The sequence below is a fragment of the Salmo trutta genome, chromosome 33 (assembly GCF_901001165.1).
Source record: "Salmo trutta chromosome 33, fSalTru1.1, whole genome shotgun sequence".
In the NCBI taxonomy this organism is placed as follows: Eukaryota; Metazoa; Chordata; class Actinopteri; order Salmoniformes; family Salmonidae; genus Salmo; species Salmo trutta.
The window spans coordinates 41,287,957-41,313,850 of record NC_042989.1 but is presented as its reverse complement, the minus strand read 5'-3'; the positions used below and the strand labels follow the sequence as shown (position 1 = coordinate 41,313,850).

Genomic DNA, 25,894 nt, shown 5'->3' with positions numbered 1-25,894 from the left:
GTTAACCCACCGTTCCTAGACCAGTTAACCCACCGTTCCTAGACCAGTTAACCCACCGTTCCTAGACCAGTTAACCCACTGTTCCTAGACCAGTTAACCCACTGTTCCTAGACCAGTTAACCCACTGTTCCTAGACCAGTTAACCCACTGTTCCTAGACCAGTTAACCCACTGTTCCTAGACCAGTTAACCCACTGTTCCTAGACCAGTTAACCCACTGTTAACCCACTGTTCCTAGACCAGTTAACCCACTGTTCCTAGACCAGTTAGCACACTGTTCCTAGGCCGTCATTCTGAATAAAGGTTAAATAATATATAGCGGTGTGTTACAGCTATAAAAATGGATAAGAATTGATAAATCAGACAACATGGAAAACAAGTGTTTTTTCAAACTCCTTCTATGCCTGTTCAGATTTAGTACAAGCTTTTTCACCTTCCCTGACCTAACATACAGTTAGGTAGGCAAGAGAATACAACAAAATGGCACACGGACATTCACCGCAGCTCAATGACAGACACACTGTAGGTTGGAATGATATGGAACATCCACTTTATTTTCTAGTCAGTCAGTCAGTCACTCAGCCAACCAGTCAGTCACTCAGCCAACCAATCAGTCACTCAGCCAACCAGTCAGTCACTCAGTCACTCATTCAGCCAACCACTCAGTCAGCCAACCAGTCAGTCACTCATTCAGCCAACCAGTCAGTCAGCCAACCAGTCAGTCAACCAACCAGTCAGTCACTCATTCAGCCAACCAGTCAGTCACTCATTCAGCCAACCAGTCAGTCAGCCAACCAGTCAGTCAACCAACCAGTCAGTCACTCATTCAGCCAAACAGTCAGTCACTCATTCAGCCAACCACTCAGTCAGCCAACCAGTCAGTCAGCCAACCAGTCAGTCACTTCTTCAGCCAACCAGTCAGTCACTCCTTCAGCCAACTAGTCAGTCACTCAGTCAGCCAACCAGTCAGTCACTCATTCAGCCAACCAGTCAGTCACTCATTCAGCCAACCAGTCAGTCATTCATTCAGCCAACCAGTCAGTCACTCATTCAGCCAAACAGTCAGTCAGCCAACCAGTCAGTCACTCATTCATCCAACTAGTCAGTCACTAATTCAGCCAACTAGTCAGTCACTCATTCAGCCAACCAGTCAGTCAGCCAACCAGTCAGTCACTCATTCAGCCAACCAGTCAGTCAGCCAACCAGTCAGTCACTCATTCAGCCAACCAGTCAGTCACTCATTCAGCCAACCAGTCAGTCACTCATTCAACCAACCAGTCAGTCACTCATTCAGCCAACCAGTCAGTCAGTCACTCATTCAGCCAACCAGTCAGTCACTCATTCAGCCAACCAGTCAGTCAGCCAACCAGTTAGTCACTCATTCAGCCAACCAGTCAGTCAGCCAACCAGTTAGTCACTCATTCAGCCAACCAGTCAGTCAGCCAACCAGTCAGTCACTCATTCAGCCAACCAGTCAGTCACTCATTCAGCCAACCAGTCAGTCACTCATTCAGCCAACCAGTCAGTCACTCATTCAGCCAACCAGTCAGTCACTCATTCTGCCAACCATTCAGTCACTCATTCAGCAGCCAACCAGTCAGTCACTCATTCAGCCAACCAGTCAGTCACTCATTCAGCCAACCAGTCAGTCAGCCAACCAGTCAGTCACTCATTCAGCCAACCAGTCAGTCAGCCAACCAGTCAGTCACTCATTCAGCCAACCAGTCAGTCACTCATTCAGCCAACCAGTCAGTCACTCAGTCAGCCAACTAGTCAGTCACTCATTCAGCCAACCAGTCAGTCAGCCAACCAGTCAGTCACTCATTCAGCCAACCAGTCAGTCACTCATTCAGCCAACCAGTCAGTCAGCCAACCAGTCAGTCACTCATTCAGCCAACCAGTCAGTCACTCATTCAGCCAACCAGTCAGTCACTCATTCAGCCAACCAGTCAGTCAATCATTCAGCCAATCAGTCAGCCAACCAGTCAGCCAGTCATTCAGTCAGCCAACCAGTCAGCCAGTCATTCAGTCAGCCAACCAGTCAGTCAGTCAGCCAACCAGTCATTCAGTCAGTCAGCCAACCAGTCATTCAGTCAGTGGATGAATGGATGAACGTTACTGTACACGTCCTCTATGAACCCAACCAATCAAACGTTATTGTTACCAGAGAAACATTTGGGAAATGAAGAGATCCTCTCTTGGAGACATCCAGCATCTGGTGACGGTATGTGTCCCAGCAGTCTCTTCCTCATTCCTCCTCACCCCTCCTCTGCTCTCATTCCCATCACTCACTATAATCCTTTAGTGGAATTTTGGAGATACCAGAACATATCCCCCAAAAAGCACGTTGTCCCCTACTGGGAGGTCACCAGCTAGCTGTCCTGTTACTGGGAGGTCACCAGCTAGCTGTACTACCGTGTCCTGTTGCTGGGAGGTCACCAGCTAGCTGTCCTGTTACTGGGAGACCACCAGCTAGCTGTCCTGTTACTGGGAGGTCACCAGCTAGCTGTCCTGTTACTGGGAGGTCACCAGCTAGCTGTACTACCCTGTCCTGTTACTGGGAGGTCACCAGCTAGCTGTCCTACCCTGTCCTGTTACTGGGAGGTCACCAGCTAGCTGTCCTGTTACTGGGAGGTCACCAGCTAGCTGTCCTGCTACTGGGAGGTCACCAGCTAGCTGTCCTGTTACTGGGAGGTAACCAGCTAGCTGTACTACCATGTCCTGTTACTGGGAGGTCACCAGCTAGCTGTACTACCCTGTCCTGTTACTGGGAGGTCACCAGCTAGCTGTCCTGTTACTGGGAGGTTACCAGCTAGCTGTCCTGTTACTGGGAGGTCACCAGCTAGCTGTCCTGTTACTGGGAGGTCACCAGCTAGCTGTACTACCATGTCCTGTTACTGGGAGGTCACCAGCTAGCTGTCCTGTTACTGGGAGATCACCAGCTAGCTGTCCTGTTACTGGGAGGTCACCAGCTAGCTGTCCTGTTACTGGGAGGTCACCAGCTAGCTGTACTACCATGTCCTGTTACTGGGAGGTCACCAGCTAGCTGTCCTGTTACTGGGAGGTCACCAGCTAGCTGTACTACCCTGTCCTGTTACTGGGAGGTCACCAGCTAGCTGTCCTGTTACTGGGAGGTTACCAGCTAGCTGTCCTGTTACTGGGAGGTCACCAGCTAGCTGTCCTGTTACTGGGAGGTCACCAGCTAGCTGTCCTGTTACTGGGAGGTCACCAGCTAGCTGTACTACCCTGTCCTGTTACTGGGAGGTCACCAGCTAGCTGTCCTACCCTGTCCTGTTACTGGGAGGTCACCAGCTAGCTGTCCTGTTACTGGGAGGTCACCAGCTAGCTGTCCTGCTGCTGGGAGGTCACCAGCTAGCTGTCCTGTTACTGGGAGGTAACCAGCTAGCTGTACTACCATGTCCTGTTACTGGGAGGTCACCAGCTAGCTGTACTACCCTGTCCTGTTACTGGGAGGTCACCAGCTAGCTGTCCTGTTACTGGGAGGTTACCAGCTAGCTGTCCTGTTACTGGGAGGTCACCAGCTAGCTGTCCTGTTACTGGGAGGTCACCAGCTAGCTGTCCTGTTACTGGGAGGTCACCAGCTAGCTGTACTACCATGTCCTGTTACTGGGAGGTCACCAGCTAGCTGTCCTGTTACTGGGAGATCACCAGCTAGCTGTCCTGTTACTGGGAGGTCACCAGCTAGCTGTCCTGTTACTGGGAGGTCACCAGCTAGCTGTACTACCATGTCCTGTTACTGGGAGGTCACCAGCTAGCTGTCCTGTTACTGGGAGGTCACCAGCTAGCTGTACTACCCTGTCCTGTTACTGGGAGGTCACCAGCTAGCTGTCCTGTTACTGGGAGGTTACCAGCTAGCTGTCCTGTTACTGGGAGGTCACCAGCTAGCTGTCCTGTTACTGGGAGGTCACCAGCTAGCTGTCCTGTTACTGGGAGGTCACCAGCTAGCTGTCATGTTACTAGGAGGTCACCAGCTAGCTGTCCTGTTACTGGGAGGTCACCAGCTAGCTGTCATGTTGCTGGGAGGTCACCAGCTAGCTGTCCTGTTACTGGGAGGTCACCAGCTAGCTGTCCTGTTACTGGGAGGTCACCAGCTAGCTGTCATGTTACTAGGAGGTCACCAGCTAGCTGTCCTGTTACTGGGAGGTCACCAGCTAGCTGTCATGTTGCTGGGAGGTCACCAGCTAGCTGTCATGTTACTGGGAAGTCACCAGCTAGCTGTCCTGTTACTGGGAGGTCACCAGCTAGCTGTCCTGTTACTGGGAGGTCACCAGCTAGCTGTCCTGTTACTGGGAGATCACCAGCTAGCTGTCCTGTTACTGGGAGTTCACCAGCTAGCTGTACTACCATGTCCTGTTACTGGGAGGTCACCAGCTAGCTGTCCTGTTACTGGGAGGTCACCAGCTAGCTGTCCTGTTACTGGGAGGTCACCAGCTAGCTGTCCTGTTACTGGGAGGTCACCAGCTAGCTGTCCTGTTACTGGGAGTTCACCAGCTAGCTGTACTACCCTGTCCTGTTACTGGAAGGTCACCAGCTAGCTGTCCTGTTACTGGGAGATCACCAGCTAGCTGTCCTGTTACTGGGAGGTCACCAGCTAGCTGTCCTGTTACTGGGAGGTCACCAGCTAGCTGTCCTGTTACTGGGAGGTCACCAGCTAGCTGTACTACCGTGTCCTGTTACTGGGAGGTCACCAGCTAGCTGTCCTGTTACTGGGAGGTCACCAGCTAGCTGTCCTGTTACTGGGAGGTCACCAGCTAGCTGTCCTGTTACTGGGAGGTCACCAGCTAGCTGTCCTGTTACTGGGAGGTCACCAGCTAGCTGTACTACCGTGTCCTGTTACTGGGAGGTCACCAGCTAGCTGTCCTGTTACTGGGAGGTCACCAGCTAGCTGTCCTGTTACTGGGAGTTCACCAGCTAGCTGTACTACCCTGTCCTGTTACTGGAAGGTCACCAGCTAGCTGTCCTGTTACTGGGAGATCACCAGCTAGCTGTCCTGTTACTGGGAGGTCACCAGCTAGCTGTCCTGTTACTGGGAGGTCACCAGCTAGCTGTCCTGTTACTGGGAGGTCACCAGCTAGCTGTCCTGTTACTGGGAGGTCACCAGCTAGCTGTCCTGTTACTGGGAGGTCACCAGCTAGCTGTCCTGTTACTGGGAGGTCACCAGCTAGCTGTACTACCGTGTCCTGTTACTGGGAGGTCACCAGCTAGCTGTCCTGTTACTGGGAGGTCACCAGCTAGCTGTCCTGTTACTGGGAGGTCACCAGCTAGCTGTCCTGTTACTGGGAGGTTACCAGCTAGCTGTCCTGTTACTGGGAGATCACCAGCTAGCTGTCCTGTTACTGGGAGATCACCAGCTAGCTGTCCTGTTACTGGGAGGTCACCAGCTAGCTGTCCTGTTACTGGGAGGTCACCAGCTAGCTGTCCTGTTACTGGGAGATCAAACACATGATACCATCTACAGGAACACAGTCCCTGATCATGTGCTACTGAGAGGTTACAGAAAGGATATCTTTATTTCATTCACTCTGTCTGTCTGTCTGTCTTTCTGTCTCAGTCTCCTCTCTCCCTCCCACCCTTCCCATTTCTCTCCCTCCCTCCCTTCCCATTTCTCTCCATCCCACCCACCCTCCCTTTCTCTCTCCCTCCCTCCCTCCCGCTCCCTTTCTCTCTCCCTCCCTCCCTCCCTCCCTCCCTCCCTCCCTCCCTTTCTCCCTCCCTCCCTTCCCCTTTCTCTCTTCCACCCACCCTCCCTCCCTCTACCTTTCTCTCTCCCTCCCACTCTGCCCCTTTCTCTCCACCTCCCACCTTCTCTCCCTTTCTCTCTCTTGTCTCCCTCCCACCCTCCCTCCCTCTGCCTTTCTCTCTCCCTCTCACCCTCCCCCTTTCCCTCTCCCTCCAACCCACCCTCCCTCTCCCTTTCTCTCTCCCTCCCTCCCTCTCTCGCTTTCTCTCTTCCACCCTCGCTATTTCTCCCTTTCTGTCTCCCTCCCTCCCCTCTGTCTGTGTTGTTTTGTCTGGTGGGATTCCCTCCATTATTAGTCCCGTCGGTCACTGCTGTTGATTCTGGCCAGCTATGCCAACTCTCCTCTCTGTTCAGCCTGTAGACCAGTGGGCCTAGTCTGGTGGAGCCCTGAGGAACCAAGCAGAGTGCTGCAGAGAGCTGAGGTAATGTGTTTACCCTGGCCCAGCCCGGCCTGGAGAACAGTGGCTCCTCGCACTGGAGCGGAGCAGAGCAGAGCGGGCATAACGTCAAGCAGAGCGTTAGCGGGCCGAGGTCAGACCTGCCAGGATAAACATTAGGGGTGTTATGAGGAGGGGGGTGGGGGTGGGGGGGGGGGGTACTTGTAGTCACTACTCTCTCACCTACAATTTTTTGTGGCCTGAAGCTAAATGCCATTTAACAGACAGTTTTATTGGATGCCACTCAGGACTCAATCTGGACTGTTGATTTGTCTTTTGAGGGTTTGTTAGAGAGACAGAGAGAGAGAGACAGAGAGACAGAGAGAGAGACAGAGAGAGAGACAGAGAGAGAGACAGAGAGAGACAGAGAGACAGAGAGAGAGAGAGAGAGAGACAGACAGAGACAGAGAGAGACACAGAGAGAGACACAGAGAGAGACAGACTGACAGGACTCTGACAGGACCCTACAGTGTGTAGAGTCCTGTCAGTGTGTAGAGTCCTGTCAGTGTGTAGAGTCCTGTCAGAGTGTAGAGTCCTGTCAGTGTGTAGAGTCCTGTCAGTGTGTAGAGTCCTGTCAGTGTGTAGAGTCCTGTCAGAGTCCTGTCAGTGTGTAGAGTCCTGTCAGTGTGTAGAGTCCTGTCAGAGTGTAGAGTCCTGTCAGAGTCCTGTCAGAGTGTAGAGTCCTGTCAGAGTCCTGTCAGTGTGTAGAGTCCTGTCAGTGTGTAGAGTCCTGTCAGAGTGTAGAGTCCTGTCAGAGTGTAGAGTCCTGTCAGAGTCCTGTCAGAGTGTAGAGTCCTGTCAGTGTGTAGAGTCCTGTCAGTGTGTAGAGTCCTGTCAGAGTGTAGAGTCCTGTCAGAGTGTAGAGTCCTGTCAGTGTGTAGAGTCCTGTCAGTGTTTAGAGTCCTGTCAGAGTGTAGAGTCCTGTCAGAGTGTAGAGTCCTGTCAGTGTGTAGAGTCCTGTCAGAGTCCTGTCAGTGTGTAGAGTCCTGTCAGTGTGTAGAGTCCTGTCAGAGTCCTGTCAGTGTATAGAGTCCTGTCAGTGTGTAGAGTCCTGTCAGAGTGTAGAGTCCTGTCAGTGTGTAGAGTCCTGTCAGTGTGTAGAGTCCTGTCAGTGTGTAGAGTCCTGTCAGAGTCCTGTCAGTGTGTAGAGTCCTGTCAGAGTCCTGTCAGTGTGTAGAGTCCTGTCAGTGTGTAGAGTCCTGTCAGAGTCCTGTCAGTGTGTAGAGTCCTGTCAGAGTCCTGTCAGTGTGTAGAGTCCTGTCAGAGTGTAGGGTCCTGTCAGTGTGTAGAGTCCTGTCAGTGTGTAGAGTCCTGTCAGTGTGTAGAGTCCTGTCAGAGTCCTGTCAGTGTGTAGAGTCCTGTCAGAGTCCTGTCAGCGTTTAGAGTCCTGTCAGTGTGTAGAGTCCTGTCAGTGTGTAGAGTCCTGTCAGAGTCCTGTCAGTGTGCATAAATACTGAAATAAAAGGTCAATAAACATACAAGGTAAACTCGGTTCGTGTAGCTATTTTGTTAGCTATTTATCTGTCATATTACTTGGGGATAGAAGCTGTTGAAGACCCTGTTGGAGTCAGACTGACGTGTGGCAGTAGAGAAAATAGTCTATGGCTTGGGAGATTGTAGTCTTTGACCATTATCCAGGCCTTCCTACCACACCGCCTGATATAGATGTCCTGGATGGCAGGGAGCTCGGCCTAAGTGATGTACTGGGCTGTCCGCACAACCCTCTGTAACGCCATGCGATTGAGGGCGGTGCTTTTGCACTTACCAAGCAGTGATGCAGCCAGTCAATATGCTCTCGATGGTTCAGCTGTAGAACCTTTTCAGGATCTGAGGGCCCATGCCAAACTTTTACAACCTCCTGAGGGGGAAGAGACGCTGTCACGCCTTTCTCACGACTGTGCGCGTGTTTGGCGCTGTCACGCCGTCTTCACGAGTGTGCACGTGTGATTGTACCATTTTAACGGACTACTTTGTGTTCTGCTAGTTCTCTCTTCCCACCAGACTTGGTGTGGTTTGTAAACAAAACTACCGGGAGGCAGCCAGTTGTTGCTTACTCTACTAGCTAACATAGCTAGCTTGCTTTCTTATTGGAAATTCTTCATAACACTTTAACAATCATGTATGACTTTGAAGTAGAAGAAGAGCCTGAATTTACTGAGGAGGAACTTGTGCACCTGGACCCTTAGCGAGCACGAAGGGAGGCTGAACCAACGGTGAAGCCGGTACACAAGCAGACTGGAGCGGTGACGAGAGCCAGGTCTGAGGGGGACTAGTGGTGCAACTGTGGCGAATTTCAACCCATAGCAACCGACGATGAGTATTTGTGCTGCACAGAGGTGGGACTTGTTACGGGCCATCGATTGGGTGGCTTGATATCTACAGCGAAGAAAGCAGCACACCAAGAGACTGTGTCCACCATCAGCTCATTCCTGAATCTTTTGAGGGGTGGCCTGATATATTGGCCTTGCAATCCACTGTTTTGATTGTTTTGGGTAAACAACAGTGTATCTTGGGAGTGCCTGAAATAAGGAAGGAGAAGAACGTAAAGAAAACAACGTAAACACAAGGGCTCTTCTTGGTTTCCTGCACTCAAGCTGGATGTAAATGATCAGATAAGTGTAGTGATTAGTTTAGTGGAGATAGTCAGACCCTACAGATATAAAGAGTCCCGCTGAGCACAAGTGAAAGGGAGCATCATCCCCCAAAGAACACCCTCCCCCCACTTTCTCCACGTCAACCAAACTATCCTGGATGTGTCATATATCTGTCCCTTTCTTGGAGAAGATGCGTCTGGACAGGCTAATGACTACATTATCATCCCATGATAAAAAAAAACATATTGGCCAAACGATTTAGTCTGGGCCACCTGTCTGGACAGGCCAATGACTACATTACCATCCCATAATAAAACAAGTGCTATCACAACATTGATGCATATTTTCAGTAGCTACCAGCAACGGTTGAGGCTTGTCCTCTAGTCTGGTTCTGATTGTCATTGTGGTCTAAAACTGTCAACTGGATACGTTCTTTCATGCTGTTGACTTTGAAATGGAGATGCTTTTGACAGCATTTCAACATAGAACTGGGAAATACCTCAAGTGTTCCTGGTAAAACTTAAGTCAAACAGACGAGAGACAACACAGATGGGAGCATTGATTAACATAGGCATGACTAGTGCCAAATAGATATTAAGGTTTTTGCTTGTGAACAAGTACACACATAAGAGGACTATAAAAATAGGATTCTAAGAACGCATTTCTCATCTGTGAACAGGAAATGTTCTATTTGTGATTAATTTGATATACATGTTAATTCAATGGGGAACACACGTGTGCTTCAACAGTGCCATCTTATGTATTTATTTAACCTTTATTTAACCTAGGCAAGTCAATTAAGAACACTGCATCTCAGTGGCTAGAGGCATCACTGCAGACCCTGGTTCGATTCCAGGCTGTATCACAACCAGCCGTAATTGGGAGTTCCATAGGGTGGCGCACAATTGGTGTATGCCGTCAGTGTAATAAGAATTTGTTCTTAACTGTCTTGCCTAGTTTTAAATAAAGGTTAAATAAATCAAATCAAATACTATTCTGGAGGTTCAGCGGTGTAGCCCAATCAGTAATTTCCGTTTATGTCGAACCTGAGAAAATGATGGATCCAGCCATTCCACGTGCATCTGGACAGGACTGCCATTCTCAGTCTATTGTAACGATGTATTCTTCTATCAGTTAAGACATGTTTGGAAAAGCTCCGTGAGTTTACAACAAACTGTCCTACAGCTAGATCCAGGATTCTTACAGGGTTCCAATTCAATGTGTAATTTAACTGATTAATGCTTAATATATGATTTAACGACAACTTACACTGCCATAAATGGAAGGACAGAAAAGCTATGACTTATGTCACACGATTTTCGACAAATTTGTCAAGGCACCAAACTTGACCAAATCAAATTGTATTTGTCACATGCGCTGAATACAACAGGTGCAGACCTTGCAGTGAAATGATTGCTTACAAGCCCTTAACCAACAATGAAGTTTTAAGAAAAATACCTAAAAAAATTGGAAATAAATGAAAAAATAATAAAAAATCAGCAGTAAAATAACAATAGCGAGGCTATATACAGAGGGTATCGAAAACGTCTCTGTTATCCATCAATAGCTAGGGCATCATGCCAGCAAAATAACAGCATTACCTGATCTAGTGTCCATGTGGGCGTCAGGGCACCGTACACCTAGAGGTTTAAGGCTTGGTGTCTGCCGCTGTCTGATGATGACTAGTCAGTAAACTCAGGAGGGGTGAAGTGTACTGTAAAGATGGTGCTGTACTATTTGGCCACCGTTTTGCGAGGTCCGACCCAGCTTTGCTATTTCTTGATTCTTTGCCACTTTTTTAAACTTTATTTTCACACAATGTATCCACAATCATTTCTTAAAACCGACAAGAAATGTTGAACATCAGATCGGCAGTTCCTTACCTCAATTACGGCTTCAATTTCGACTTCAACTTCAACTTAAGGTGAAGGAAAAACCGGCCACCTCTTTCCTCCATTCTACTTAATAATAAAATGTATTACATCCGATCGCAGATTTACTACCAACAGGACTCTCGTAACTGCAATATTCTATACTTTTCTGAAATACGGATTTCGGCCAAGATACCCTCCCATGTCTATCCAACACGATGGATTCTTTATTCACTGAGTGGACAGGACAGCGGAGTCGGGCGGACAGGACAGCGGAGTCGGGCGGACAGGACAGCGGAGTCGGGCGGACAGGACAGCGGAGTCGGGCGGACAGGACAGCGGAGTCGGGCGGACAGGACAGCGGAGTCGGGGGAAATCGAGAAGGGGAGAGATTTGCCTCTTCATCAACAACAAACTCGAGTGCAGTGGAAGTCTGGACCCATTGTTCATCTGTCTTGGAATACCTGAAGGTCAAATGCCGACCCTTCTACCTCCCAAGAGAGTTTTCATCTGTTATTGTGACTGTTGTATACATTCCACCTCAGGACAAGTAAAATAACAAGCTGGCACTTAACAGACGAGACTGTAAACAAGCAGGACAACTTGCACCCAGAGGCACCTTTTCTTGTTGCCAGCGATTTTAATTCAGCGTCACTGAGATACGTAATGCCGAACTTCCATCAACACATCTCCTTCACCACTAGGGGCGATAAAGTCCTAGACCACTGTTACCCTACCCTCAAGTAGTAATTAAATGGACAATATAGGAATAAGGTGGAATCTTATTACACAGGCTCCGACACCCTCCGCAGGTGGCAGGGGCTACAGTCCATTACGGATTACAAAGGAACATTCAACCGTGATCTACCCCCAAAAATACCTCTCTACCAGAAGAACTCAATGCATTTTATGCACACTTTGACAGTAACAACACCGTGCCGTGTATGAGGGTCCCCACCAAACCAGAGTAAGGTGTTTAATCAGGTCAACACTTGCAAGACTGCAGGGCCGGAGGGTATACCTGGGCGTGTTCCCAGAGCAGAACAGCTGGCAGGCATATTCACAGCCATTTTCTACTTCTCCTTGTCCCAGTCTGTAATCCCCACTTGTCTTAAACGGACCACGCATTTGGTGTCCAGCATTTGCTGTCCAGATCATTTATGTTCCCAAGAACTCTTAGGCTTCATGCCACAATTACTATTTTCCTGTAGCACTCACATCTGTAATCATGAAGGGCTTTGAAAGGCTGGTTAAGAAACACATCAACTCCATCATCCCAGACACAGTAGACCCACTCCAATTAGCATACCACCACCAACAGATCCATAGACGACTCAATCTTAATTGAACTCCACACTGCCCTCACCCACCTAGATAAGAGAAATACCTTAAGTCAATGCTTAGGAGCCTGGGTATGAACACCTCCCTCTGCAGCTGGATCCTGGACTTCCTGACGGGCTGGCGCCCAGATGGCGAGGGTAGTCAACATAACCTTCGCCACGCTGACCCTCAACACGGGGGCCCCTCAGAGGTGGGTTCTTAGTCTCCTTCTTTACCCACAACTGCATGGCTACGCACGACTCCAACGCCATCATCAAGTTTACTGACAATATGACGGTGGTAGGCCTCTCTGCACACATCATGACTGCGGTCATTGAGGCTATAGACTGCCGGTTTGGATCTTAGCTAAGCACCCATGAAGCAAAAATGGCAACTGCTACCGTGCCAAAGTTTCGACTGTGTTGGTTCAACCCTGGAAAAAGAGAGGAGATGCAGAGCACATTAGTTGAAGAAGCAGCTTCTATGGAGAACAAGTCAATTGTTTTTGTGTTTGGAGGTACAACAACAAGGGCCAGTGGCGCTGCAGAGGATGAGGTGAGGAAGTACCTCGAAGACAAAGACAAGTCTTGGGACTCCTTGAAATCGTTCCCTATAGTCCGGAACTTGTTTCCGGAGTACAACACTACACTGTCCTTCAGTGCCCCTGTTGAGTGCCTTTTCAGCTATGGAGGAAACAAGAACAGCAAATGTTCTGCAATTCTGTCCATTTTGTCAATGGGGTGTAGAGAAAATGTTGTCGTTTTAAAGCATGTTTTCTGCAATTCTACAAAATTTTTCATGGGGCGGAGTGAAGATTTAGAAATGTTATAACCAATTTCATGAAATTCATTTTGCCATGGGGTGGAGAGAAATGTTTGCAATTTTTAATATGATATCTGAATGAGACTGACTAACAAAATCAATGGGGGGGAGGGGCTCCCATCCTGTAATTCAACCACGATAACAAGTTTAGATAGCTGGCCGCTAAACTAATTTAGCTATCTAAAAATTGTTAGCTGACGTGGGCTAATTGGCAGACTATCAGTGACTGAAATAACAATCTCTTGTGATGATGCACGACCAAATTTCGGAAATGGCACCTTGTGTTTCCTTGTATTCTAACTCGCAACATTAAGACCCCTATTGAATCCCCCCCCCCCCATCACTCCCAGCACAACCCCAACATCAACATATGTAAAAATGGCGCGTTTCTATGTTTTGTAGTAAACAAAAACAAAAAAAGATAAGAGGAAGATAAATGTTTCCAATGACATCATCAGTGGGCGTCATGTGATTTTAAGAAATTATGAGGAGGCATTGCCTTCTAATTGTTTACTAATTGGTTGATGATGTCATTGGAAATGCTTTCCTTTTCCTATCTTTTTATTTTTGTATTTCTTTTATTAACATAAATGTGTCATTTTCAAACATGTTGATGTAGGCGTGGTGCTGGAGATGATGGATATGAAGTTGAAACATTTTGAAAATGTCCCTTTTAAGGTCAATGGCATCATGAACATTACCCAGTACAAGGACATTTTAGCCAAAAACCTGGTTTCCTATGCCAGGAGGCTAAAACCTATCCGCAAGTGGATCTTCCAGCAAGACAATAACCCCAAGCACACATCAAAATCCACAAAGAAATGGTTAATTGACTACAAAATCTACATTTTTCAATGGCCATCTCAGTCTCCGGACTTGAACCCAATTGAAAACCTGTGGTTGGAATTGAAGAGGGCAGTCCATCTCAGGATATCAAGGATCTTGAAAGATGCTGTAAAAAGGAATGGTTTCAGATCCCTCCCAATGTGTTCTCCAATCTCATAAAACATTTTATAAAAAGGCTCTGTGCCGTTATCCTCGCAAGGTGAGGTATTGAAAGGTATTGAAACTAGGGGTGCCAATAATTCAAAAAAATTGTATTAGTATAAAATAATATAGAAAACCTTTGGGGGGAGATTTTATGCAGTCTTTTTTGCTCATCTTTTTCAAGGGTGCCGATAATTTCAGACCCAACTGTATATCTTCTGGACATAGATAGACTGGCTGTTACTGTATTTAGTCATTCAGTTATACCTAGATTTATGTTTCAACCCACCTTGAATAGCGTTTAAGCTACCATGATGCTTTTAAAGAGATACTCGCGATTTTGGCAATGGCAAGCTTGCAGATGCCCATAGACTTCCATGTCATTGCGCTAAAGCTAATTAGCATCGTCTCGCGAAAACTACCTCTGACTTCCTTCATACTGGACACAGAGACATACAAATGGTATCCACGACTTCATCTGACTCTGGTGAAGTAGACTAAAATCCCGAAGCGAGTCTGGACGAGTTTGCTAAATGTTAAATCTCAGCGAGCTCTGTTGGGGATTTGGATCTTTCCAGTGTTATTAACTGAACGTGTTGTATGAGATATTTACAGTATCCTTGTCTGTTCATGAAGGATCCTGAGGGATGGTAGCTCTCAGAGAAGGAGAGCAAAGGGGATGGTAGCTCTGAGAGAAGGAGAGCAAAGGGGATGGTAGCTCTCAGAGAAGGAGAGCAAAAGGGATGGTAGCTCTCAGAGAAGGAGAGCAAAAGGGGGATGGTAGCTCTCAGAGAAGGAGAGCAAAGGGGATGGTAGCTCTGAGAGAAGGAGAGCAAAGGGGATGGTAGCTCTGAGAGAAGGAGAGCAAAGGGGATGGTAGCTCTGAGAGAAGGAGAGCAAAGGGGATGGTAGCTCTGAGAGAAGGAGAGCAAAAGGGGGATGGTAGCTCTCAGAGAAGGAGAGCAAAAGGGGGATGGTAGCTCTCAGAGAAGGAGAGCAAAGGGGATGGTAGCTCTCAGAGAAGGAGAGCAAAGGGGATGGTAGCTCTCAGAGAAGGAGAGCAAAGGGGATGGTAGCTCTCAGAGAAGGAGAGCAAAGGGGATGGTAGCTCTCAGAGAAGGAGAGCAAAAGGGGGATGGTAGCTCTGAGAGAAGGAGAGCAAAAGGGATGATAGCTCTGAGAGAAGGAGAGCAAAAGGGGGATGGTAGCTCTCAGAGAAGGAGAGCAAAAGGGGGATGGTAGCTCTCAGAGAAGGAGAGCAAAGGGGATGGTAGCTCTGAGAGAAGGAGAGCAAAGGGGATGGTAGCTCTGAGAGAAGGAGAGCAAAAGGGGGATGGTAGCTCTCAGAGAAGGAGAGCAAAAGGGGGATGGTAGCTCTCAGAGAAGGAGAGCAAAGGGGGATGGTAGCTCTCAGAGAAGGAGAGCAAAAGGGGGATGGTAGCTCTCAGAGAAGGAGAGCAAAGGGGATGGTAGCTCTCAGAGAAGGAGAGCAAAAGGGGGATGGTAGCTCTCAGAGAAGGAGAGCAAAGGGGGGATGGTAGCTCTCAGAGAAGGAGAGCAAAAGGGGGATGGTAGCTCTCAGAGAAGGAGAGCAAAAGGGGGATGGTAGCTCTGAGAGAAGGAGAGCAAAAGGGGGATGGGGTCATGATGGTTGGGTGAGTCTGAGAGAAGCGGGAGGGAGAGGAGGGAGGTGATGATGGGAACAGGGGGTGAGGAGGAGGAAGAGGAGGAGGGCGAGCAGAAAGCACATCTGGGAGAGGCTCCTCCACATATTGGCAACTGCAAGGGAAAACATCTGAGTACCGTCTGTGTGTAAATGCCTACGGGCCTGTGTGTGTGGGTGTGTATTTTGGATCAGTAGATTTGTAGGACTGTTCTGGTCTCTCGCATGTTTCCCTGGTTGTTGGTTGGCATTGTTGTCCACTGGAGTTACTGTTGAAGTATAACGTTGTAGGTTCAGTTCCCAGCATTAATGCATTGGTTGGAACAGGAGAGGGCCAGTCATCGTGTGACTCATTAATATTCTGACTGCTCTCATTCAGTAAGACACACACAGACACACACACACACAGACACACACACACACACACACACACACACACACACACACACTGTTCTTTCGGCCTCTATCCTGAATAACTAAAAGGGAGTGGGAAGGCCAGCATGTACCATCATATGCTGAAGGACAGCATGTACCATCATATGCTGATAGACAGCATGTACCATCATATGCTGATAGACAGCATGTACCATCATATGCTGATAGACAGCATGTACCATCATATGCTGATAGACAGCATGTACCATCATATGCTGAAGGACAGCATGTACCATCATATGCTGATAGACAGCATGTACCATCATATGCTGATAGACAGCATGTACCATCATATGCTGATAGACAGCATGTACCATCATATGCTGATAGACAGCATGTACCATCATATGCTGATAGACAGCATGTACCATCATATGCTGATAGACAGCATGTACCATCATATGCTGATAGACAGCATGTACCATCATATGCTGATAGACAGCATGTACCATCATATGCTGAAGGACAGCATGTACCATCATATGCTGAAGGACAGCATGTACCATCATATGCTGAAGGACAGCATGTGCCATCATATGCTGAAGGACAGCATGTACCATCATATGCTGAAGGACAGCATGTGCCATCATATGCTGAAGGACAGCATGTACCATCATATGCTGAAGGACAGCATGTACCATCATATGCTGAAGGACAGCATGTGCCATCATATGCTGAAGGACAGCATGTACCATCATATGCTGAAAGACAGCATGTACTGTTATTTACTGAAGGACAGCATGTACCATCATATACAAATGGATTGCTTGATTTGTACTTTTCCAGGGACTTTAGACCATGACATATTGTGACGATGGAGCCACCTGTCGTGTTTGATCATAGTTTTACATCTGTGATAGATCATTTCAGAATAGTCTGTACTGTAGTTACGGGGTCAAATGTTAAGGCATTAGACCCTGGGCGTCCTGGCAACAGTATGCAGTGTGTTGCTGGCTGTGTTCTCCTCCTCCTCCTCATCCTCCTCCTCCTCCACCCCAATCTGTCCTTTGTGCTCCTCAGCCTGAATAGGACACGGTAGTGGTTGTTTCTCCCCTCTCTCCGTAGCCTGTGTCTGTGTCCTGACTGGCTGTCTGTCTGCCTTTAGACCTGACTGAATGAATGGGGGGTATTATGAGCAGAGCAGGTCTGGCTGCTGGCCCCATGTCTCCAGAATCATTAGAGGTCCTGTCCCTCTCCTTGCCCAATTCCCAAGTTCTACAGTACAGTAATGACTCCCCTTACTGTGTTTTAATTACTCGTGACGGCAGTCTGCTGTTGATGTAATTTTCTCTGTGTAGTGACATGGAAACGTCTTACTGGAGCTGGTGTACTTCGCCTCTTTGTTTTAACATGGTGAACGTTCTTGTAAGTCAGTTTTATATAGATGACATTAGCTCACTGATTACCAACTATCTTCTCCAGTGCAGAATATAAACTACAGTTACACTAGGCAGTATATCTCAGCTGTATCCCCGGTACACTAGGCAGTATATCTCAGTACACTAGGCAGTATATCTCAGCTGTATCCCCGGTACACTAGGCAGTATATCTCAACTGTATCCCCGGTACACTAGGCAGTATATCTCGGTACACTAGGCAGTATATCTCGGTACACTAGGCAGTATATCTCAGCTGTATCCCCGGTACACTAGGCAGTATATCTCAGCTGTATCCCCGGTACACTAGGCAGTATATCTCGGTACACTAGGCAGTATATCTCGGTACACTAGGCAGTATATCTCAGCTGTATCCCCGGTACACTAGGCAGTATATCTCAGCTGTATCCCCGGTACACTAGGCAGTATATCTCAGCTGTATCACCAGTACACTAGGCAGTATATCTCAGCTGTATCCCCGGTACACTAGGCAGTATATCTCAGCTGTATTCCCGGTACACTAGGCAGTATATCTCAGCTGTATCCCCGGTACACTAGGCAGTATATCTCAGTACACTAGGCAGTATATCTCAGCTGTATCCCCGGTACACTAGGCAGTATATCTCAGCTGTATCCCCGGTACACTATGCAGTATATCTCAGCTGTATCCCCGGTACACTAGGCAGTATATCTCAGCTGTATCCCCAGTACACTAGGCAGTATATCTCAGCTGTATCCCCGGTACACTAGGCAGTATATCTCAGCTGTATGCCCGGTACACTAGGCAGTATATCTCAGTACACTAGGCAGTATATCTCAGCTGTATCCCCGGTACACTAGGCAGTATATCTCAGCTGTATCCCCAGTACACTAGGCAGTATATCTCAGTTGTATCTACAGTACATTTAAGGGTTCTGAATACTTTCCGAAGGCACTTTATATTAATGGATTGTAGTGTATATTAGTGGATTTTAGTGGATTATAGTGTATATTAGTGTATACTAGTGGATTGTAGTGTATATTAGTGTATATTAGTGGATTGTAGTGTATATTAGTGGATTGTAGTGTGTATTAGTGCATATTAGTGGATTGTAGTGTGTATCAGTGCATATTAGTGGATTGTATTGTATATCAGTGTATATTAGTGGATTTTAGTGTATATTAGTGGATTGTATTGTGTAGTAGTGGATTGTAGTGTATATTAGTGGATTGTAGTGTATATTAGTGCATATTAGTGGATTGTATTGTATGTTAGTGGATTGTATTGTATATTACTGTATATTAGTGGATTGTATTGTATTTTAGTGGATTGTATTGTATATTAGTGTATTTTAGTGGATTGTATTGTATATTAGTGGATTTTAGTGGATTGTATTTTATATTAGTGTATATTAGTGGATTGTATTGTATTTTAGTGGATTGTATTGTATATTAGTGTATTTTAGTGGATTGTATTGTATTTTAGTGGATTGTATTGTATATTAGTGGATTTTAGTGGATTGTATTTTAGATTAGTGTATATTAGTGGATTGTATTGTATTTTAGTGAATTGTATTGTATATTAGTGGATTTTAGTGGATTGTATTGTATATTAGTGGGTTTTAGTGGACTGTAGTGTTGTGTCGTGGATAGCCACCTACTGTACACACTTTTCAGACATCTGGTCAGCTGGTTCAGTAGTTAGGACCATACATTGCATTACGTGGGCAGTACAGTAGTTATGACCATACATTACTGTCTTCCCTGTGACTCAGTTGGTAGAGCATGGTGTTTGCAACGCCAGGGTTGTGGGTTCGATTCCCATGGGGGGCCAGTGGAAAAAAAATAAAAAATGCATGAAATGAAATGTATGCATTCACTACTGTAGAAAGTCGCTCTGGATAAGAGCGTCTGCTAAATGACTAAAATGTAAAATGTAAATTACATTATGTGGGCACAGCCACTGACAGCTAGCCACCTGTATATCCCTCCCCGACACACACCCTGCCTCTCTTTCCCTCGCATATCCCTACCCCCCTCCTCCCCGACACTCACCCTGCCTCTCTTTCCCTCGCATATCCCTCCCCCCCTCCCCGACACTCACCCTGCCTCTCTTTCCCTCACATATCCCTACCCCCCTCCTCCCCGACACTCACCCTGCCTCTCTTTCCCTCGCATATCCCTACCCCCCTCCTCCCCGACACTCACCCTGCCTCTCTTTCCCTCACATATCCCTACCCCCCCCCTCCCCGACACTCACCCTGCCTCTCTTTCCCTCACATATCCCTACCCCCCTCCCCATCAGACACTCACCCTGCCTCTCTTTCCCTCACATATCCCTCCCCCCTCCCCATCAGACACACACCCTGCCTCTCTTTCCCTCACATATCCCTCCCCCCTCCCCACAGTCACGCATGCGGGCGTGCACACATACTGATTTGCTCTCCAGGGCTCCAGACCCTCTCTATTACCCCTCCGACAACCATCTGTAAGCAATCTGCATTCTGCATGGCTACTTACCCATCTCTTCCCTCCCTCCCTCCCTCCCTCCCTCCCTCCCTCCCTCCCTCCCTCCCATCAGTCCCTGCCCCCATTCCCTTCCTCCCTTCCTCACGTCTCTTTCTCTCTCCTATCCCTCCCTCTCCCTCTCTCTCTCCTATCCCTCCCTCTCCCTCTCTCTCTCCCATCCCTCCTTCTCTCTCCCATCCCTCCCATCCCTCCCTCTCTCTCCCATCCCTACCTCTCCCTCCCATCCCTCCCTCTCTCTCTCTCTCCCATCCCTCCCTCTCCCTCCCATCTCTCCCTCTCATCCCTCCCTCTCTCTCTCTCTCCCATCCCTCCCTCTCCCTCCCTCCCTCCCTCCCTCCCATCCCTCCCTCTCTCTCCAATCCCTCGCTCCCATCCATCCCTCCCTCTCTCTCTCTCTCTCTCTCTCTCTCCCATCCCTCCCTCTCCCTCCCATCTCTCCCTCCCATCCCTCCCTCTCTCTCTCCCATCCCTCCCTCCCTCTCCCTCTCTCTCTCTTCTTTGTGTCTGATTGATAAGCCCACAAGGAGTCCCATTTCCGTAACAGCTCCCAGTCCCAGTCCCAGTCCCAGTCCCAGTCCCAACACTGGGACCTGCCGTAGCCCTATGATACAGCTACAGTTCTAATGTAATCTCTACTGTAAATCAGGGTCCAGGACAGGGCTATTGTAACCTCTACTGTAGATCAGGGTCCAGGACAGGGCTATTGTAACCTCTACTGTAAATCAGGGTCCAGGACAGGGCTATTGTAACCTCTACTGTAAATCAGGGTCCAGGACAGGGCTATTGTAAATGCTACCGTAGATCAGGTCCCAGGGCAGGCTATTGTAACCTCTACTGTAAATCAGGGTCCAGGACAGGGCTATTGTAAATGCTACCATAGATCAGGTCCCAGGGCAGGCTATTGTAACCTCTGCTCTCAGCCACAGTCTGGTAAAGGGAGTCCTCCAGCAGTCAGTAAACCAGTCAGCCAACCAGTCAGCCAACCAGCCAGCTAGCCAATCAGCCAGCCAGTCAACCAATCAGCCAGCTAACCAGCCAGCCAGCTAGCCAGCCAACCAATCAGCCAACCAGCCAGTCAACCAAAGAGCCAACCAACCAGCCAGTCAAAAAATCCGCCAACTAGTCAGCCAACTAGTCAGCCAACCAGCCAACCAACAGCCAGTCAGCCAGCCAGCCAGTAAGACTACCAGCCAGTCAACCATCCAGCCAGTAAGACTACCAGCCAGACAGCCAGTCAGTCAGTCAGTTAGGGTAAGGGTGGCCTTAAATCACACAGTTGCTTTGGTTTACTGAAACTGAGATCCTCACTGTAACTCTGATTTACAACGATATGCCAGAGTAGACAAACAACTACACTGAGACAGAGGAGGAGAGGGCAGGAAGAGAGAACGGGGAAGAGAGGGGAAGGATAGGGGGAGGAAGATAAGGAAGGAAAAATAAGCCACAGAGGAAGGCGGTGTAGAGTTACCACAGAGGAAGGCGGTGTAGAGTTACATATCGACCACAGAGGAAGGTGGTGTAGAGTTACATATCGACCACAGAGGAAGGCGGTGTAGAGTTACATATCGACCACAGAGGAAGGCGGTGTAGAGTTACATATCGACCACAGAGGAAGGCGGTGTAGAGTTACCACAGAGGAAGGCACTGTAGAGTTACATATCGACCACAGAGGAAGGTGGTGTAGAGTTACATATCGACCACAGAGGAAGGCGGTGTAGAGTTACATATCGACCACAGAGGAAGGGGGTGTAGAGTTACATATCGACCACAGAGGAAGGCACTGTAGAGTTACATATCGACCACAGAGGAAGGGGGTGTAGAGTTACATATCGACCACAGAGGAAGGGGGTGTAGAGTTACATATCGACCACAGAGGAAGGCGGTGTAGAGTTACATATCGACCACAGAGGAAGGCGGTGTAGAGTTACATATCGACCACAGAGGAAGGCGGTGTAGAGTTACATATCGACCACAGAGGAAGGTGCTGTAGAGTTACATATCGACCACAGAGGAAGGCGGTGTAGAGTTACATATCGACCACAGAGGAAGGCGGTGTAGAGTTACATATCGACCACAGAGGAAGGTGCTGTAGAGTTACATATCGACCACAGAGGAAGGTGGTGTAGAGTTACCACAGAGGAAGGCGGTGTAGAGTTACATATCGACCACAGAGGAAGGCGGTGTAGAGTTACATATCGACCACAGAGGAAGGCGGTGTAGAGTTACATATCGACCACAGAGGAAGGTGCTGTAGAGTTACATATCGACCACAGAGGAAGGCGGTGTAGAGTTACATATCGACCACAGAGGAAGGCGGTGTAGAGTTACATATCGACCACAGAGGAAGGGGGTGTAGAGTTACATATCGACCACAGAGGAAGGCGGTGTAGAGTTACATATCGACCACAGAGGAAGGTGGTGTAGAGTTACCACAGAGGAAGGTGCTGTAGAGTTACATATCGACCACAGAGGAAGGCGGTGTAGAGTTACATATCGACCACAGAGGAAGGCGGTGTAGAGTTACATATCGACCACAGAGGAAGGCGGTGTAGAGTTACATATCGACCACAGAGGAAGGGGGTGTAGAGTTACATATCGACCACAGAGGAAGGCGGTGTAGAGTTACATATCGACCACAGAGGAAGGTGGTGTAGAGTTACCACAGAGGAAGGCGGTGTAAAGTTACATATCGACCACAGAGGAAGGCGGTGTAGAGTTACATATCGACCACAGAGGAAGGCGGTGTAGAGTTACATATCGACCACAGAGGAAGGCGGTGTAGAGTTACATATCGACCACAGAGGAAGGCGGTGTAGAGTTACATATCGACCACAGAGGAAGGCGGTGTAGAGTTACATATCGACCACAGAGGAAGGCGGTGTAGAGTTACATGTCGACCACAGAGGAAGGGGGTGTAGAGTTACATATCGACCACAGAGGAAGGTGCTGTAGAGTTACATATCGACCACAGAGGAAGGCGGTGTAGAGTTACATATCGACCACAGAGGAAGGCGGTGTAGAGTTACATATCGACCACAGAGGAAGGGGGTGTAGAGTTACATATCGACCACAGAGGAAGGCGGTGTAGAGTTACATATCGACCACAGAGGAAGGCGGTGTAGAGTTACATATCGACCACAGAGGAAGGCGGTGTAGAGTTACATATCGACCACAGAGGAAGGCGGTGTAGAGTTACATATCGACCACAGAGGAAGGTGGTGTAGAGTTACCACAGAGGAAGGCACTGTAGAGTTACATATCGACCACAGAGGAAGGCGGTGTAGAGTTACATATCGACCACAGAGGAAGGCGGTGTAGAGTTACATATCGACCACAGAGGAAGGCGGTGTAGAGTTACATATCGACCACAGAGGAAGGCGGTGTAGAGTTACATATCGACCACAGAGGTTGAGTCTGTTTCCCACATGATTTTTCAGAGAACAAACATATCACTCAGACACGAACACACACACACACACACACACACACACACACACACACACACACACACACACACACACACACACTCATTCCTGATTGAGGGCCATCCAAGTCTTAGTTCCTGTCTGTGACAGTGTTAGATCCTAGATCCTGGCTGACAGGGCCAGTGTGTGTGTGTGTGTGTGTGTGTGTGTGTGTGTGTGTGTGTGTGTGTGTGTGTGTGTGTGTGTGTGTGTGTGTGTGTGTGTTGTGTGTGTGTGTGTGTGGGTGTGAGTGAGTGTGTGTGTGCATAAAAGTGTGTGTGTGTAAAACGGATATGTGTGTGTATGAGAGCGCTCGGACATTACTGTAGAGGAATGCCGTGTGTTGTCTTGTCATGAGATGGATATATATGTGCGTGAGCACACGCACAAATGTATGTACTGTATGTAATGTATGTAATGTACTGTATGTACTGTATGTAATGTACTGTATGTAATGTACTGTATGTACTGTATGTAATGTACTGTATGTAATGTACTGTATGTAATGTACTGTATGTACTGTATGTACTGTATGTAATGTACTGTATGTAATGTACTGTATGTACTGTATGTACTGTATGTAATGTACTGTATGTACTGTATGTACTGTATGTAATGTACTGTATGTAATTACTGTATGTACTGTATGTACTGTATGTAATGTACTGTATGTACTGTATGTAATGTAATGTATGTATGTAATGTATGTAATGTATGTACTGTATGTATGTAATGTATGTACTGTATGTATGTAATGTATGTACTGTATGTATGTAATGTATGTTCTGTAATGTATGTACTGTATGTGTGTAATGTATGTACTGTATGTATGTAATGTATGTTCCTTATGTATGTAATGTATGTACTGTATGTAATGTATGTATGTAATGTATGTACTGTATGATTGTAATGTATGTTCTGTAATGTATGTACTGTATGTACTGTATGTATGTAATGTATGTAATGTATGTTCTGTATGTATGTAATGTATGTACTGTATGTATGTAATGTATGTACTGTATGTATGTAATGTATGTATGTAATGTATGTACTGTATGTATGTAATGTATGTTCTGTAATGTATGTACTGTATGTTCTGTAATGTATGTACTGTATGTATGTAATGTATGTAATGTATGTAATGTATGTATGTAATGTATGTACTGTATGTACTGTATGTATGTAATGTATGTACTGTATGTATGTAATGTATGTACTGTATGTATGTAATGTATGTATGTAATGTATGTAATGTATGTTCTGTATGTATGTAATGTATGTTCTGTATGTATGTAATGTATGTACTGTATGTATGCACTGTATGTACTGTATGTATGTAATGTATGTAATGTATGTATGCAATGTATGTAATGTATGTTCTGTATGTATGTAATGTATGTTCTGTATGTATGTACTGTATGTATGTAATGTATGTAATGTATGTTCTGTATGTATGTAATGTATGTTCTGTATGTATGTAATGTATGTACTGTATGTATGTAATGTATGTACTGTATGTATGTAATGTATGTATGTAATGTATGTAATGTATGTACTGTATGTATGTAATGTATGTTCTGTATGTATGTAATGTATGTAATGTATGTTCTGTATGTATGTAATGTATGTACTGTATGTATGTAATGTATGTGTGTGGAGCATCTGGGAGCTGGATCCTGAAGCTTACACCTCTTGTCTCTCTTTCTCTTTCTCTCTTCTCTCTCTCTCTCTCTCTCTCTCTCTCTCTCTCTCTCTCTCTCTCTGTGTCTCTCTCTCTCTCTCTCTCTCTCTGTGTCTCTCTCTCTGTGTCTCTCTCTCTGTGTCTCTCTCTCTCTGTCTCTCTCTCTCTGTCTCCCTCTCTCTCTCTCTCTCTCTCTCCCCCCCCCTCTCTCTGTCTCTCTCTCTCTCTCTCTCTCTCTCTCTCTCGCTCTCTCTCTCGTCTGTTCTATTCCCAGTAGGTCGTCTGGTGTGAGGAAGGAAGGCTCCAGAAGCTGAGAGGAGAGCAGAGGGAAGGGTTAGAACAGAGGGGAGGGTTAGAACAGAGGGAGCAGAGGGAAGGGTTAGAACAGAGGGAAGGGTTAGAACAGAGGGAAGGGTTAGAACAGGGGGAAGGGTTAGAACAGAGGGAACAGAGGGAAGGGTTAGAACAGAGGGAAGGGATAGAACAGAGGGAACAGAGGGAAGGGTTAGAACAGAGGGAAGGGATAGAACAGAGGGAGCAGAGGGAAGGGTTAGAACAGAGGGAAGGGATAGAACAGAGGGAGCAGAGGGAAGGGTTAGAACAGAGGGAAGGGTTAGAACAGAGGGAAGGGTTAGAACAGGGGGAAGGGATAGAACAGAGGGAACAGAGGGAAGGGTTAGAACAGAGGGAAGGGATAGAACAGAGGGAACAGAGGGAAGGGTTAGAACAGAGGGAAGGGTTAGAACAGAGGGCAGAGGGAACAGAGGGAAGGGTTACAACAGAGGGAAGGGTTAGAACAGAGGGCAGAGGGAACAGAGGGAAGGGTTAGAACAGAGGGAAGGGATAGAACAGAGGGAGCAGAGGGAAGGGTTAGAACAGAGGGAAGGGTTAGAACAGAGGGAAGGGTTAGAACAGAGGGAAGGGTTAGAACAGAGGGAACAGAGGGAAGGGATAGAACAGAGGGAAGGGTTAGAAC

General features: G+C 47.4%; 1 protein-coding gene and 1 long non-coding RNA gene across 15 annotated transcripts in view; both read left to right on the top strand.

Annotated features, from left to right (window-relative positions):
- The window catches only part of smoc1 (SPARC related modular calcium binding 1), a 159,935-nt gene extending 134,657 nt beyond the window's left edge, over positions 1 to 25,278 (top strand). For 7 of the 9 annotated variants that reach the window (XM_029730989.1, XM_029730991.1, XM_029730984.1 and 4 more), the window contains one exon: positions 25,193 to 25,278. In XM_029730989.1, the coding sequence (XP_029586849.1) occupies positions 25,193 to 25,232 (40 nt within the window). In that variant the 3' untranslated portion in view covers positions 25,233 to 25,278. The remainder of the gene's footprint in view (positions 1 to 25,192) is intronic. The other 2 variants (XM_029730985.1, XM_029730986.1) reach the window with 1 other exon arrangement.
- LOC115173020 (uncharacterized) lies at positions 21,403 to 23,081 on the top strand. Of its 6 annotated transcripts, none has more exons than XR_003871536.1 (5): positions 21,403 to 21,448; positions 21,917 to 22,188; positions 22,249 to 22,418; positions 22,717 to 22,988; positions 23,049 to 23,081. It is a non-coding gene; the product is annotated as an uncharacterized LOC115173020 (long non-coding RNA). The 6 variants fall into 6 exon arrangements; XR_003871537.1 differs by lacking the exon at positions 21,403 to 21,448 and adding an exon at positions 21,634 to 21,754 and having other exon boundaries at positions 21,917 to 22,018; positions 22,215 to 22,418; XR_003871534.1 differs by lacking the exon at positions 21,403 to 21,448 and adding an exon at positions 21,634 to 21,754 and having other exon boundaries at positions 22,785 to 22,988.
- Positions 25,279 to 25,894: the final 616 nt, after the last annotated feature.